Source organism: Pelecanus crispus, chromosome 6, assembly GCF_030463565.1.
Source record: "Pelecanus crispus isolate bPelCri1 chromosome 6, bPelCri1.pri, whole genome shotgun sequence".
NCBI classification, from domain to species: domain Eukaryota; kingdom Metazoa; phylum Chordata; class Aves; order Pelecaniformes; family Pelecanidae; genus Pelecanus; species Pelecanus crispus.
Window position 1 is genome coordinate 73,186,285 of NC_134648.1, and position 17,092 is coordinate 73,203,376.

The following is a 17,092-nucleotide window of genomic DNA, read 5'->3' on the forward strand; positions in this document are numbered from 1 at the left end:
CATACACAAACCTTGAGAGACAGGAGGAACACTAATTTTATTTAGTGTAGTTAGTTCTTATTTTATTATTTGCTATTTATTTTCTGTTTGTGTTATTGTTCAGGGATCCTTGAATATTTTACTTCTTTTTGCTGAATTTTGGAAGTATAAACCAGAAGTATTTATTTTTACTGTTCGATAACTCTTGAAATGATTTTGCGCAATTTTGTGCACTTTTAGTTAACCGCAGAATGACTATGCTGGAGCAATGCAAGGAGCTTGGGGAGATAGTTGTGGAGGGCTGTTCCCTTGCAATGGTACAGGCTGGGGCTGCCTGGCCAGGGAGCAGCTCCGTGGGGTCCTGGTAGGCAACAAGTGGACATGAACAGTAGCGTGCCCTGGCAGTGATGGAGGCCAATGGATTCCATGTCCAGTTTTGGACCCCTGATGCAGGAGAGGCTTCAACAAACTGGGGTGAGTCCAGCGGAGGCCATGAAGATGGTCAAGAGTGGCTGGGGGAAGGTGGCTTGTCCAGCCTGGAGAAAAGACAGCACTGGAGCACCTAACAGCAGCTGTCCCCAGCCTATAAGGGATGTATCAAGAGGATGGAGCTGGGCTCTTTGCAACAGTGTGTACTGGGAAGGTGAGAGGCAAAGGGCATGAGTTGAAATGAGAAGTTCAGGCTGGATATAAGGAGCAACTTCTTCCCCATGAAGAAGTCCGAGCAGGAAACGGAGGCATTGTGGGATCGCAATCCCAGGAGGTTTTGAAGACCTGATAAAGCCCTGGGCAGCCTGGTCGGACCTCACATCTGGCCATGCTTTGAGATGGGGCTTGGACTAGAGACCTCCTGAGCTCCCTTCCCACCTCAGTTATCCCATGAAGACTGTAGGGATAGAAACACTAACCAACAGATTCATGGGCAAGGGAACAGCCCGTCTTTTGGCCAAAAGAAACACGGTCTTCAAAGTTATTAATGCACACCTTACCAACAGGTAAAGAACTGAGAGGATTATTATAGGGTAAGAGCTGAGTTTGGCATGATGGATGGCAGTTGCATGCAAACTTTGTTATCTGCTTGCCAGGGTGAGGGGGACAGTGATGTTTGTGCAGTCATGCATTGTCCATCTGGCAGACAGTAGCTGCTATATTATCTGTACTTGCTGGGGAATCATTTGGGAAACTGATGGGATTTATTGGAAACATCCGTTAGATGGCCGTACCTATAAGCTCGTCACAATTTCTGGAGGCAGTGATGAATTGTGTCAGCTCGTAAATTTACTGTCCCGTAACACTCAAGAAAATCAGAAAGAGGGAAGAAAAACTAGTGTTTGGGATCAGCCTTATTTAACATCTTAAAAGAATTTCTGCCTATTTGTATGACTTCATTACCTGGAAGCTGAAATAGTTTCAGTGTGCTTTTGAAGGTCATTACTGATTCATCAAGATTCATTTACTGCTGTGGCAATTATGAACATAAGGCCTAGGCACAAACACGTTTTCCAAATGCCAGGACTTGCACAGATATATTAATATTGTGCTGTGTGTCTGTTTGCTGGTTTGGGGGAGAATTCTCTCTTCTTGACGTGCACGAGGCTCCTCCTGGAGCCACCAAGTGAGGCAGGAGGGGCTGTGCCACCTCGTAAGGAAGGAGGGAGATGGTTAGGTCTCCTCTGTCCCGCCAGCAGATTGGAAAGGGATGTGTGGCAGTGCAAGGGACATGCCTCTCGGCATACTCGGCATTGCACTTGTTTAGCAGGAATGTTTTTCCCTTGACATTTTGTACTTTCAGCAGGAAAGGCATAGATTTATGTCCTTAGTATCTTATATAAATGGACCTGAAGTAATCCCCTAGCAGCACCCTCCTTTTTCCCCCCCATCTTCATAAAGTAGGTCACTGAATAGTGGAAATGAAAACTCAAATGTTGAATATTTGTCCTATAAAAACCCTGTCATCCATAAAACCAACCCTGGGCAAATGTTCCTGAAAGACAGGATGGCTCTTCTGTGTATGTGTGCACATGTCATGGGGAATCTGAAGGCAGAAGATGTTAAAACAGCAGCAAAAAACCCCAGTAAAACAGGCTCATGGTAAGCAAAAATGAGAGGTGGATCAGAGGAACATGTTAGTCTTTGTAAGCGAACTTTTTCTCTGCCTTAAATATTGTATTCAAAGCAGGAGGAATAAGGCTTTAGGTGATGTATGGTCTGCTCTGTTCAGAATGGGTTCTTACGCTATCTTTATCCCCCTAAAATCAGTATCAGTCCAGTAAGAGATGTAACATCTGTCACTTCTGGCTTATTCTCCTTTCATCTTCCCCCTGGAGGTAGTATTGTGCAGTGAAGGGAGTTGTTATTTTGGGGGGTTATTTTACTGTATTGTCTGGCTGCACTGCTCTGAATTGCTATTCGGAGGGCTGGATGGGGGAGATGGTTGATGCTCTTGGGCTGGAGGTGGTGGTGACCCTTCTTTTCCTAAGCGAGTCCTTTCTGCTGTTTCACTCCTACCTGGTGTGGGCACAACTAGAGGTCCTCCGTGGCCAATATGTCAACCAAATTCTTCATCTCTGGGTGAACCTGAGGATGTTGAGCGTGTAGCACCCGGGGTACTGTGGGGTAGGCACAGCCCAGAAGGGGACATGGACTTTGAGCATGAACACAGGGCAGGCTGGTGGCCTCCAGGTCTCCTGTTTGGAGATTTGGTTTTACATAAGTGTTCCTAGAGACAGGCAGAGAAATTCCTGAAGAACTAGTATATATGAGGCTGCGTAGTATGATAAGAGGGTTTCCTTGTTAAGCTAATCAGCTATCTATTAAATAATGACTTAATTAAACGTCCAGGCTGATATGTTAGGACATGTGGCCTTGATCTGTTTGCGAAGTATGTGTCCTCCGGTCATCTTGTTTGTCCTTTGACGATACATAAAAGAGACCTTCGTTTTAGTTCTAAATGTTTATTAAAATCACAGTACTGCCACTTTGCATAATGAAAAAATACTTTTTGTGAGATAATTAGTGGCCCAATTAAGATATTTGTAAACCTTAAGCGCTGTCCAGAGTGATCATCCATGGGCAACCCTGAGACATACCAGAAAATAGACAGACGTTTCATTATTGTAGTAAATTGATTATTTTTGTGAGCCATTATCTTTGGAGCTTATCTTTGAAAAGGAATAGGTGAACAGAAGGGACAGATAAACGCCGGATTTTGTTAAAAAGCTTTTTCTTTTATAGTTCTATTTTAGTGCTTAATGTGCAGAGATTTTTCTTTTTAATTCTATCCCTGGGAGCCACCGTCCCTTCCCATCACACAGCTTGCAGCACGGCTGGCCAAGCTGCTTGGCTGCCTGCTCCTGCGGGGAGTGGGGCGAGGACAGGCGGTCTCCTGCTCTGCAGCCCCTTCCCTCCCCGGCACCTGGCTCCCTCCCTGGGAAATCGGATTTCTCCGGGATGTGTTCAGCCACTGTGGATTGACTTCAGCTGGGTTTCTGGGAGCAGACACCCTCTTTAGCGGCCACGTATCGTGGAGTCTTTTTATTCTCTGGAGGGCTGTGGAGTTGGCTCATCGTCTCGCATTGCATATGGCTCATGGAGCTCCTCAGCACGACTCCTGCGAGATCACTGAAAGCTAATTTGGCTAATTTGCCACTGGCTGCGTATGTTCTGGGTTTAAAATGTGCCTGAAGAGTCTGACTGCAGAGTAAGGTGGTGGTTTAAGGTATTAAAAGTATGCTGAGGTATCAGAACTCATTCTGGAATTATTTTACTGTCTAAGTAGATCTCTTATACAAGCCCTCACCATGAAATCTGTGGTTGATGTTCATGTCTTCGCTTGCAATTAGAAGTGGCTTGTGCCCAAGAAAACATGGGCCGCGGTGCTTTCTCCTTTGTGTATGGGCAGGACAGCACACAGGCAACCGGAGCAATGAGAACAGAAAGCGACCGTGAAATCAAGACATGATTTCCTTACATGTCGCTCGATTTACCTTCCACGTGAGTAACTAGATAGATCCTCTTTCATGGTGGTGAAAGGCCACGGAATAGTTAAAGTAAATTCTCTTGACTTCAGCTGCTTTTCCAATCGTTTTGGCTGGATCAGTCTCTCCCAGGGCTCTTTTCTCACCTCTGGAGACCCTTTCAGCATATGCTCCCCGGTATTCCCCAACATTTCTAAAAGAAACACACATTAAGGGTATGCTGAGCAGTTTTAGTCTCTGTTTACAGAAATGTCTAGAGAACCCGAGTAATTATTGCTTGCTGCCCTTCAATGGCTAAATGATCTTGCTCAAATACATTTTGTATACCAGCTCAGCTTCCTATACCAAAGCTCAGTCTGCCCTTTCTTAAAAAAAAACCAACCTCAGTCACATAGGTAGTATGAATCATGATCAGGGACCAAAATGTATGTCTCTGGTGGAGGATAATGAATACTAGAAATTCAGACCTTCAAATTCATAAATATTAGAGAAGGAGGATACGCAAATAATGTCACCTCTATCTCCTAGCCAGTACAGTGCAGATTCTTCAATATTCCTTATCCAAGCTGGATTTAAATTACTTGAACAATGTGACTTCCAACACTTCTTTTGGGAGATTATCTCCAAGTAATCTCCATTACGGATTATTTCTTGATATGTAGCTCAAACACTCCTTTGCTCCGCTTTATCCTATAATTACTAGTTATTACCATTAGTCCGTTTTAAGCAGCCTGATCACACCAGCCCACAACTCTTCCCAGCCCGCAGCCTCCCCATCACTGCTGAGACTGGCAGTCGTTGCTTCAGGGCTAGGGCTTTCCTTTCTGCCTGTTTAAGACACCTGGGGAAATCCAGAAGTGTCTGTAGTCCCTACTTCGCCTGTGCCACCTGTAATCCCCAGTAAAAGAGCTCAGGAGTCGTGCTGTCGCCTCCCAAGCCTGCCATGGGGTCACCACTTCTGGGGCCTCCTTGTCCTTCTCACGCTGGTCGTCTTCTGCCCCTTTGAATGATTTCTGTGTAAGCAGATCCTTGCCTCTGCCATTGCCTCTTTGGCGATTAATTAAGCTATCTGGAGGTTCAAAATAGGAGCAGTAACTTGACCCACCAGGATGTCAAAGGTCTACTAGGGTAGACCAGAACTAGACTGTGTCTACCCAGAATACGCTGTGAATAAACATGAGGCTCACGCATTTTGACTTTCTCTTTGAAATAGCTACTTTGGTCCTGTCCCCGTTCTCCTATAGACACGGTGACTGTGCTGGGTCAAGGATCCTATGGAATTACAGTAGAACTACCACAGGAGATCAGACGGAAGGGTCTAGCCTGGTTTCCTATCTCCAGTAACAGACATCATGTCTGCTTAGGGAGCAGTTTAACAAAAAAAAAAAAAAAAAAGGGGACAAGAATGCAGTGATACCTTCTTGCCAGCTGACCTTCTGGTGAGTCAGCGACTTTCGGAGGCAAAGGTTGTCTCAGACCATTTTATTTAAGAGCCAGGAGTGAGCATATATCAACAGTAGCCCTTTGATGCATGTGCCTCTGCCAATTTCAAAGGATAATAGTCTGTGTTTTTAAAGCAAGTGCTACTTCAGTGTTACTAAAGTTTCTGTTTTTCAAGTGGTAACCCTCTACTTTAGGAAACAGATTTAACTGCTAAGAGTATTAACTTATTTTTTAAGCCACTTGCTGCATGAGTAAGGTAATGTTCGTTGTTTCAAATATAGGGTTAATTTATAGCTAATTTATTATTCTGCACAAGCAGGAATTATTTGCAGCAGGCTCCGTAGCTGCTGCTGCAGGAGACGCTGCCCTCGGAGACTCTGCTTGTGCCACAGCAGCACCTCCCGGGAGAGGGGGGCTGGCACAGCTGGCGGCACCCTGGCACAGCTGGCAATACCCCAACACGGCCAGCAGCACCCCGACACAGCTGGCAGCACCCTGACACAGCTGGCAACACCCCGCTCACCTGCTTGGCGCTTCTTGCTTGGCTGGCACTCCCCTCTGCTCGCCCCACTGGCAGCACCTTTGCTAGCGCACCCCTGTCTGTGCACGTTTGCTCGTGCACCCTTGCACCTTTGCACTTGCACCTTTGCTCATGCACTTTAGCTTGTGCACCCTTGTTCACCCACTTTTGTTAAAAAAACGCACCCCTGTCTGTGCACGTTTGCTCGCGCACCCTTGCACCTTTGCTCTTGCACCTTTGCTCATGCACTTTAGCTTGTGCACCCTTGTTCACCCACTTTTGTTAAAAAAACGCACCCCTGTCTGTGCACGTTTGCTCGCGCACCCTTGCACCTTTGCTCTTGCACCTTTGCTCATGCACTTTAGCTTGTGCACCCTTGTTCACCCACTTTTGCTTATTCATCTTTGCTTGCGCACCCTTGCTCAGGCATCCTTGCTTCTAGTAACAAGTGACAGGATGAGAGGAAATGGCCTCAAGTTGCATTGGGGAGGTTTAGATTGGATATTAGGAAAAATTTCTTCATGGAGAGGGTTGTCAAGCACTGGAACAGGCTGCCCAGGGAAGTGGTTGAGTTCCCATCCCTGGAGGTATTTAAAAGACGTGTGGCTGTGGTGCTTAGGGACACGGTTTAGTGGTGGAGTTGGCAGTATTAGGTTTAGGGTTGGACTTGATGATTTTAAAGGTCTTTCCCAACCTAAATGATTCGATGTTTCTACACCCTTGCTTGTGCAGCCTTGCTAGGCCCTCCTCCACAGCAGGCTCAGCTGCCTGGTCCCTGGGCCTCCCTACACCTTGTGTCATAGTAAGGGAAGAAAAACTTCAAATGATTATTTTCTCCTCAATTCTCTAGCTCTCCCCCTCTACCCCTCCCCAACCCCCACTCTCTTCCTGATTTCTCTGTGGGCATTGCATTGATTTGAGTTTCTTTGGTGTCTTTGGTTTTCTTAGTTTTATTGCTTATGGAAACAAGTCATACACGATCAGGCTGCCAGTGCCTGTCAGTTGGTGTGTCACAATCCCCCACACCCCCTGATATTTTTTGACCCTGTAGCTAATTTAAGCCAAATTTGACAGCAGAATAGACATCTCTGAGATAATTAAGTACCTGCGAGATTGTGAAAATAAATAGATGGGTATAAAAAAGGGAAACCCTACTGAAACCCCTCCCTAAGTGAAGATTCAGTGCTGTCCTCCTTGCTAATTAGACAGTAGAGAATCAACATCCAAGTTAAGGGGGACCCATAGCCAGAACCACTGTGGTTGGGGCACAGAAATACTTTGTTGGGAGCTCAATGTCTTGGGCACTGTCAGTTAAATGTGACACATGAAAGCTGCAGCCTGGCTTCTTATTTATGGCATTGCCCATGGAATGATTTGTTTTAATAGATGGCCTTGTCCCTCCTCTCTCCTTCTCTGTTTCCAGTAACAAGAACATTAATAAATACAGTAAACCATAATAACGTATTGGCCGGGTGACAATGCAACAGATACTGGTTGTGTTGCAAAATGCCACAGGAGAAGATGAGTCAGGGTATTTTAAGGTATCTCTCCATCTGGGGTACTGATACAACCTATCTTATCAGCCTGCCTGCAGACCTCCTAGTCTATGGTCCTTATCTTGGCAGCCTGCAGATTTTGCAGTACTGTTATCTTGGTTTCTCAGAAAGAAAACTGAGTTAAAGAGAGGGTAAATTACTTTCTCACAGTTGCACAGGACCTTTTTGGCATGCATATTTCCACCCCTCCCCTCCCAAGATGCATGTCCTGTGCCATTCACACTCCTCCTCAAACGCCTCCAGAAGCTACGTGTGACCATGAGAAGCAGGGTGTGTTCTTTCTTGGTTTCTTCCTTATATGATTCATAGCTTGCTCTGAGTGTACAAATGTCTGAATTTCCCCTGCCTCTTGGTCTGAGATGCTGTTTCTTGCAGCTGGAAGGCTCCCGGCTCCCACAGCTGGAGCTAAGGGCTGGTGCCTTCCTGCATCCCCACGGTGCGGCTGCATGGGAAGCAAATCTTCATGAGCCCCAAGTTGCATGCGTACATCTCTGCCCTCCTTCCTCTCTATGTCCACCTCATCTAAATTTGTCTGTTTACTCCTCCCGTGACGAGCTTAGTGAAGGAGTTTTTTCAACCAGAAGAAAATTGTGGATATCTGGGGAACAGCTCCTCTATTTATTTGTATCCCATCCCTGTTTCAAGTGTAGGGTTGGGTCAGCCTCTGCACATGAAACTGGCATTGCTGCCTCCTGTCTCATGTGTTTTGTCTCTCTTCTGTCATGCGTTGCCTTCACAGGCAGCATTTGCACAGCACCGCTTGCTGTGCCAAAGGCGAGTCTTGCTTCTGGCTCGGTGCTTGAGATGAGAAGTTACAGCCCTTGTCCCAGACAGAAAGTGGGTGATTTCTGAGGCTAAGACAGGGTGGGATTTTTATAGTCCAGACATATTGCTCTGATAGCAGTCTGGAAAGGATGGAGTCTGGAACAGGCTGCCAGCCCAACATGTCCAGAAATAGGTCTACACAGACAACCACCAATGGGAAAACTCATGTCCTGGACCCATCTGGACCATGGGGTTGCAAGCAGAACCGTGGATAGAGCTGTAGGCTGGTACACAGCAGATAGCAGACCTTCTCCCTCTTGATAGCAAGTATTTTGTTTGAGGGCAGTGACCCCATGGTCTTGGCCTCACGGTTCTCACGGTCAGTGAATCCCTGAGACAGGAGAAGGTTGTGCTTCCCTGGGGAAGCTGGAGGTGCTGGAGGGGCAGGGAGGGCAGGAGAGCTACGAGGGAGCCTGCAGCATCCATACCAACTGGGAGATGCTTTGATCAAAGCACGTTCACAGCAGGGAGCAGATCCACTGCCCGGGGGGAAGGGACAAAGTAAATGGGTTTTTTTACTGATCCAGACAGAGCTGTGTATTGGTTGAACTAAGCTGAGAAGCCACAAGCCAGGTGAGCTGGGAAAAATGTTCAGAAGGAGGCTCTTGTGGGCAGGCAGCACACAGTGTGCTTTCCAACCTTTGTCTTTAAACTGTCTTTTCCTTCTTGGAACAATACCTTTTTCCCAGTTTAGTCTGTGTTTTCATAGATCACTGCTTTAAGACGTGGCCATTTGGTATCTATTTGAAGTGCTCGCTTTCAGGATGGAAGGTGGAGGAGTCCCACCACAAGCACCTGGCTGATGCAGGTCCAGCACAAGTACCGTGCACTTCACAGCAAAAGCGTAGGATGTAGAAATGAGGGAGAGGGAAGGACAGCCGGGTTAGCTCAGTTGGTTAGAGCATGGTGCTAATAATGCCAAGTTCACAGGTTCAGTCCCTGCTTACTGCAGGGGCGTTGGGCTCGATGATCTCTCAAGGTCCCTTCCAACCCAAAGCATTCTATGATTCTATGATTCTATGATTCTATGACACATGCTGGTGGACAAATGCAGTCACAATAGCTCAGAGGACCACAAAGCAGTGCTCGTCTGCTCCTTCTGTCTCATCCCTTGCTGCCTTCAGCACCATTTTCCCTCTGTATTTTTTCTCTGAGCACTGGTAGAGCACTGACAAGACTGTTGTCATGGCTTTGTACCACCCTCCCTTTGCTGGGGTGGACCATCTCGTGTCCTGCAGCCCTTCCTCACCAGGGACTTTTGGGTGTCTTCATGGGGTGGTTCTCCTCTGGGCTCCCTCCAAGTGATCTAGGTCTCCTGGGCCCTGGCCTGTGCTGAGGACACACGGGCATAAGTGAAAAATAAGAATGTTTTATTAATGTTGGAAATGTCTTATTAAGCAGTCTTTCCCTTTTTTCTTTCTTTTCCCCTTCTTTTTTTGAAGTATAAATTACCTTTTCAATTACTCTCCTGTGGAAAAGGTATTTCCACTATTGCATGTCTGTCGTGGGTTAGCCCCAGCCAGCAACTCAGCACCACGCAGCCATCGCTCACTGCCCCTCCCGCCTGGTGGGATGGGGAGAGAATTGGAAGAATAAAAGTGACAAAACTTGGGGGTTGAGATAAGAACAGTTTAAGAATTGAAATAAAATAAAATAATAAGAAGAATAAGAATATCCAAAGCAAGTGGTGCCCAATGCAATTGCTCCCCACCCGCCGACCGATGCCCAGCCAGTTCCCAGCAGCGATCGCTGCTCCCCGGCCAACCCCCCCAGTTTCCATACTGCCCATGACGCCGTATGGTATGGAATGGCCCTTGGGGCAGTTGGGATCAACTGTTCTGGCTGTGCCCCCTCCCAGCTCCTTGTGCCCCTGGCAGAGCAGGGGAAGCTGAAAAGCCCTTGCCTGGTGTCAGCACTGCTCAGCACCAACTAAACCATCAGCGTGTGATCAGCATTGTTCCCATCCTAAATCCAAACCACAGCACTGTGCCTGCTGCTACTGGGAAGAAAATTAACTCTATCCCGGCCGAAACCAGGACAATGTCCCACCAGATTCACGAGGAGATATTAAAGCCTTCCAAACAGCTGAAACCAGCATCTTGGTACCTATGAAAGTCCCTGATGTAAACTCTGATTCCTAGCAGCCTTGTCAGGTCTGTAGTCATGGGTTAGATCCCAGGGGAAAACTGGCACTCTTTCTCACTGGTACAAGTGTGTTTCTGTCTCTTGGGGCCTGAAAATAGCCTTTGATTATTTTTTCCTGCAGACAGGAGTTACGGTGTAGGCTGTATTTTGTCAGTCCTGGCATTCAAGCAAAGTAGTCGAGGACAGGACAGCGTAGAGAGGTAATGCTCCTAGGAGGGACTGGTTTAAAACAGAAGGCATCTCTCTCTCTGATTCAGAACAGACGACCCGTAAGGGCAGCTGACTTTTCAGAAGGCTCAAAAGGAAAGAGAGGGTGAGCAGCATTTAAATCAGGCTTTTCCGCATCTTCACCCATCACATGGCAGCCTGTGCTGTCCCCCTAAGCAAGGGTCCGCAGCGCCGAGGGCACCACGTGTGATCTGGAGATCACAGGCAGCTTCAGAGATGGAGCTTTCATTTGTGTTGCGCTAAAGAGAGGAGCAAGAGATTGGCTACAAAGCCAACATATATATGATGAGATGGGAACGATAATTGGACATGGAAAACTGGTCAGACTGGCAGAGCTTGCAGTGCTTTGTAATTATCAAACACCTAAACGACTGAGGCAGAGGGGCTGATGGGACCGTCGGTGGAAGCTCACTGGGATGCCCGTCCTGCAAACACTGATGCCTTTGCCACGGATGCCACAGCGTTTCTGTCCTGATCAAGCGTCTTGCACAGCAGCACCTCTTCAATGGTGGGCTCACTCTTCTCCTCGCTGCCAAGGACTAGTGATTCAGAGCCGCGGCTGATAATTCAGAGAGGCACCGGGGGCAATTAGAAAGTCACGCTCTTGTAAGACTGCAGAGAGGAGTCTGTCGTGGTTCAGCCCCAGCCAGCAGCTCAGCACCACGCAGCCATCGCTCACTGCCCTGCCCCGATGGGATGGGGGAGTAAGAGTGAGAAACACTCCTGGGGTGAGATAAGAACAGTTTAAGAATTGAAATAAAGTAAAATAGTAGTAGTAGTAGTAATGGTAACAATATAATAATAGTAGTAATAACAATATCCAAAGCAAGTGGTGCCCAATGCAATTGCTCCCCACCCGCCGACCGATGCCCAGCCAGTTCCCAGCAGCGATCGCTGCTCCCCGGCCAACCCCCCCAGTTTCCATACTGCCCATGACGCCGTATGGTATGGAATGGCCCTTGGGGCAGTTGGGATCAACTGTTCTGGCTGTGCCCCCTCCCAGCTTCTTGTGCCCCTGGCAGAGCAGGGGAAGCTGAAAAGCCCTTGCCTGGTGTCAGCACTGCTCAGCACCAACTAAACCATCAGCGTGTGATCAGCATTGTTCTCATCCTAAATCCAAACCACAGCACTGTGCCTGGTACTGGGAAGAAAATTAACTCTATCCCAGCCAAAACCAGGACAAGGAGGAAGGATGGGTCCTTGGTCACCACCAGCTCACTGTGCGGCGGTGCCAGGTGTTCCTGCTCCAAGGGGCTGTGTAACTCCTGCTGGAAGCAGTTGTTCGCATATTGCTTCCGGATTTATTAATGCAAATCTCTATGAAAAAAATACCACATTGATAAACCTCCTGTGATAGAAAGATGCCAATTACATTTCGGTTTCAGGTCTTGAATTCTGAGCTGATTTCTGAGTTGGCAGGATTCTTCCTCATTGCACGGCCATTACAAGCTGGATAAAATCAGCAGCCAGTCTGTTATAAAAAAGGGCTTTTAGTGCCAAATACTCATAAAAAGGAAAGCCATGACTTGCAGTGATAAAGCGCTAGCTGCGACCGGTGGTCCGAATGCGCTGCCGTACGCTGGTACGGCGTATTGGCATGTCAGAGCCGCACAGGGAAGCAAATAAGTGTCATAGCTGGGGCTGTTAAATCTTATTTTAACCACTTCAAGCAGCTGAGCGCCTTGTTTCATAAATAGAGTAGCATTGAACAGTCTTCCAATATATGTAGTCACTGTGCCTTGCTGTCTGTGTATAAATTAATTCTTCATATATAATTATGACTGTACAAGCAAGAAAGCCACCTGATGTCTCTGTAATGCTAATTGCTGAACCGTCTCTTTTTCTCCTTTGAAGTCCCACCCAATTTGACTGTTCCTCAAGAAAAGTCACCCCTGGTCACCCGGGAAGGGGACACGATCGAGCTGCAGTGCCAGGTGACGGGGAAGCCCAAGCCCATCATCCTCTGGTCCCGAGCAGACAAGGAGGTCGCGATGCCGGATGGAGCGATGCAGACGGAGAGCTACGATGGGATCCTGAGGATCGTGAACGTGTCCAGGGAGATGACGGGAACCTACCGGTGCCAGACCAGCCAATACAACGGGTTTAATGTGAAACCCAGAGAAGCTTTGGTACAGCTCATTGTACAGTGTAAGTAGACACCTATTTGCTTTCCATGTGCTTTGCTGAGAAAAAGTTGGTTTATTTCTCTCCTAAATACACAGCAGCGAGAGTCTTATGGTTGTTACATTTTTGATGCTGTGTTGTTTGGCTCTGTAGTTCCTTGAATCCATGATTTTAATGTAAATATAGAAGTAAAAATGACATAGGAGTCCCATTTATATTAAAAAAAAAAAAAAGAGTGAGGCAATTATTATTTTCCCAATGCCTAGCTTTAAATTTCTTGACACAGGAACGAGCACATGAGATAGGAGGACATATTTCTACGAATGCAGATCTGATACTGATCTCATTTGTTGGTACTGTGTAAAACAAGGAGAAAAAAATGAAAAAGCTGTTCCATCTTAGCTGATCTGCATGCAGATCTGCATAGTCTGCTCTGACTCTGAATGCAAACCATCAGCATCAGGAATAGGAAGGAAAACATAAGGGGAAATCAATTATTTTGGAAATGCTCAACGTTTATTATTGGAAAATGAAAAGTCTGGTTTGATATGGTTTATGGGAAATAACGAGCCATTCTTTGTTGCTGTGTATCTGATAAAGATGTTCGCTAAATGACTTTCATGTGTCTGTTGTATCGTTGGTACTTATTTTCACTTTTTTATAAAGTCATTTGTGCAACCCTCATTTATTCTGGTTTCAGATGCCCAAATATTATGGCAGATTTGCTTTTTAACAGTGTTCTGTGCTCAGCACAACTGACCTCTTTTGGGGCCTCCAGGGATAAGATGCTGCAATATACATAGTTATTACTAATAATCAACTGATTTGTTTTTTCCAAGGTCTGTTGTATAACAAATTATTTATGCACTTGATTACATGTTGTGGTATCTGCAGCGCTTTCATCAGAGCTATTTACTGATGTGCCGGCACAGCTTTTTATCAAAGCATGCTTCTGTCCCAGCCAGCAGCCATGTGGATTAATGACACCGAGAGCCTCCTGAGGCAAGCTGGAGCCTTCTCGCTTGGGCTTCTCCTGGTTGTGGGTTCATCTGCATTAGGACTGGCTTCACCCCACCTGCACTGATGTACCTAAATTGGGAGCAGAGGTGTCTTTGAGATGTCTAGAGATTGCAGAAAATGGCTTGGATCTTAGATCAACCTCCGGAGAGGTGTGTCTGTCCCTGCAGAGCATAAAACGATCACGAGTGGATTGGTCTCCTACTGATGGCAGTTTTAAAGCACGTGGATTGTTGTAGGGAAGACTGGCTCCTGTACAAATGGGCTGGACCAGCCTGCAGGAGCTGCCTTAATTCAGAGCTGTGGTAGCACTGGGGAGCCCTTGCTGACACAAGAATTTCTACTTGTGTCATTATTACTAGGATCATAGTTACTCTGCTGATGGGTTTTGTGGTTATCATGACTGGGACTACTCCTGATGACACACAGCTTCTCTTTCAGATCTCCTATAATAAGCCATTGTCATTATAGGTATTTAATTTTAGCTGCATAGAAAAGGTGATTTACAGAAGGTAAATGTCACAAAAAGGTAGAAGATGAAATACATGGAAGGGTAGGATATGTGGACGGGGCCCCATGTCTGTCCTTTAAATGGACATGCCACCAGGGCACAGGTCGTTGTCAGGGCTGATAGAGCTGGTGGTACCATGTCCTGGGCCCTCGCAGCATGAACGGTGCGAGAGAGGAGGGGTTGATGCCGGGGAAAATGCAGAGAGCAGCAGCACAAAACCACTGCAGGCATGTTCAGTTGCTGCAGTTTATCAGATGTATGCACAGGGGCTGGATGTGGTATATTTTGGCTACCGCAGTTTCACTGGGACACCTCTTTGCTATCCACTGCAAACGTCATAAACGCAAGAAAAGATTGCTCAGTACGGTTGTAAACTGAAGAAAACCAAGGTTGTGAAAACTTGCTGTGATACTCCCCAGCCTGCTGCTCTTGGGGCACTGGGCTGGGGCAGCTTGGGAAGGACGGCAGTGGTGTGGCTCGTAGAAATGGGTGACTGAGATTGGTTCCTCAGTAACAGTGACGGGTGAGAAAGGTGAGCATGTGCAAGATTTTCTAATAGCTTGGACTAAAGATTGGCCTGTGTGGTGTTGCAGGCCCTGAAGATCTTGAATGGCAGAGAGGAAACATGAATAATAAACTCAGAAAGAGCTGATTCGCAGAGTCCCCTGTGAACCTGTGACCAAGAACTGCTGTACAAACAGCGGAGCAATGGTCCTTGTGAATAAGGAGGAGGGAAAGTGGCTTCTTTCCCCTTTTCTGTCACAGATTTGCTGTGAGAACTAGAAAAGACTTTGTTTTCTGGCCACTTGGATCCTCCAGCTTAGCCATTTAGTTTATATTCTCTTTTTGTCAGTGTACATCATCTTTTCTGTATGTCCATGCAGAGCCTGGCATGGTTATTATAACACCCTGGTTTGGGCTGGTTGCGATGATGTGTGGATGATGGACGCAAGGATGATGGAGGCTTCTTCAAGTATTTCAGTTCATGTAGAAATACATGTGTGGAGGGCGTTCCCAATAAAGCAAGACCTTCAGTGGGGAAGCTCTGGAGGTAAATCCACTCCAGCAGTTACAAACAACAAACCCACAAAGCAATGGCCAGGACAAGCTGTCTGTCCCATCCCCAGTGCCAAGACTTTCGCGTCTCAATCCTTGAGGACATTATGAGCCCAGAAGGAGCTCTGTTTCACATGTTTTCAGGTAATAACAGTAATTTTCAGCTTTGCTTGCTTTTCTTTAAAAAAAAAAAAAATCAGAAGCTCAATTCACTGGGGGATATTGGAAGAACAAGTATTCAGAAGCACTCTTGACATGGCTCTGGTATAACAGCTGTGATGTGTCCCACATTTTGCCCTGGAAGACTTTATTTCAAGTCTTTGGCAGTCATAGAAACTCTTCTGTTTCTCCAGCAAGCTCTGCGTTGTTTATCCCGGTCTCCATGTCAAAGCTTTTAAGCAGATGCTGTTGTTGCCTTCAGCAGGGAGGTAATTGCGCGTTTCAGGTTAGAGGAAGGGACGCCTGAAGCTGGGTCTTGGGGAATGTTTCCCAGGATGTGGATGTGGACTTCCCACCAGCAGCACTTCTTCAGGCCCTGAGCCAGTCCCCGATGGACCCAGTGGGATGACTCCCGCTGACTTCCAAAGGCTGGTGGATGCATTGCTTGGGTTGCTGTTATTTTACAATATTTTACTGGTGGACAAAAAGGCTCTGGTTTTACGTATCTTTAGTGCTGCGTTGGATGCAGCAGTTCACATGCTCTGAAAGAGATGGGAGGCGCAACTTGAAAATGGTTATAATAAACAGGAGTAGAACAGGTATTTACAGGGGATTTTCTTTAATCTCTTCTTGTTTAGATTTCTACTCACTTTATTCAGATCCTAGCAAGTGACAATTTGGAGACGAATGGACAAAGCAGGTATTATGTAACACTTTGATTTATTTTTCTTGTGGGAGGGAAGTACATGTGTTCACATCGACTTCCAGCATCGTTTCCGTAACTAGCATAGCGCTTATTCAATTGTCATAAGAATCAGTTCCTCTCAGTAATTTTGTAATATTTATTTTAGATGCTTCTATCAGTTATAAACAGGGAAAGATATTTAATGAAAGGCTTTTATTTATATAACAACTCATTGATTTCACTTTGTATAGGGCGCGTGGGTGTGTAAGCAGATATGTTCTTGGACATTGGTAGCTGGGTGCATTCCCATTCTCCGGGGTGTCAGAAGAGCTTCTACTTGTGAGAGTAGGACTTTCTCTCTCACCAAAGTAGTGTATTACTCTATTTTGCTCCACAGGGCAAATCTTTCAGTGGAACTCCTGCTCTAGGTCATATCTGTTGGTTCAAACTAAAGAAAAATTAAGGATAAATTCAAAGATAAAAGCTTTTTTAAAATTTGACCCCCTCTCAGTTAATCTGACCAGTTTTAACAGCGTTTTTCTTTTCCTCTCTTCTCTTTTCCTCTGCCATCCCTTTAACCCCATGCTCAGCGATTTTGAGATCCCAGACTATGAGTTCTCTAGGAAAATTACTGGTTTCTGTGCTTTGTCACAGCTTGGCCTCAAGTTGTGGCTTAAGACTTTGGATTTTTCATGTTTACCATCAAATTCTAACAGTTCTAATAGGAAATTGCAAAGGCATCACGGGAAACCAAAAATAAAGGAAGACTCACCTCTCTTAGCCCAGGTCTGTTGCACAAGATGTGGCTGGTGGTGCTTTTCCATACAGTTTGAGTCATGCAAGCCTTGTCATGTCCTGAAGTGATTG

The 17,092-nt window shown here is 46.3% G+C and overlaps 1 protein-coding gene across 1 annotated transcript in view; it reads left to right on the forward strand.

Moving 5' to 3' along the window:
- The window catches only part of MDGA2 (MAM domain containing glycosylphosphatidylinositol anchor 2), a 423,597-nt gene that overhangs the window by 275,729 nt on the left and 130,776 nt on the right, over positions 1-17,092 (forward strand). The window contains exon 9 of the mRNA XM_075713071.1: positions 12,528-12,821. Coding sequence (XP_075569186.1) covers positions 12,528-12,821 — 294 coding nt within the window. The remainder of the gene's footprint in view (positions 1-12,527; positions 12,822-17,092) is intronic.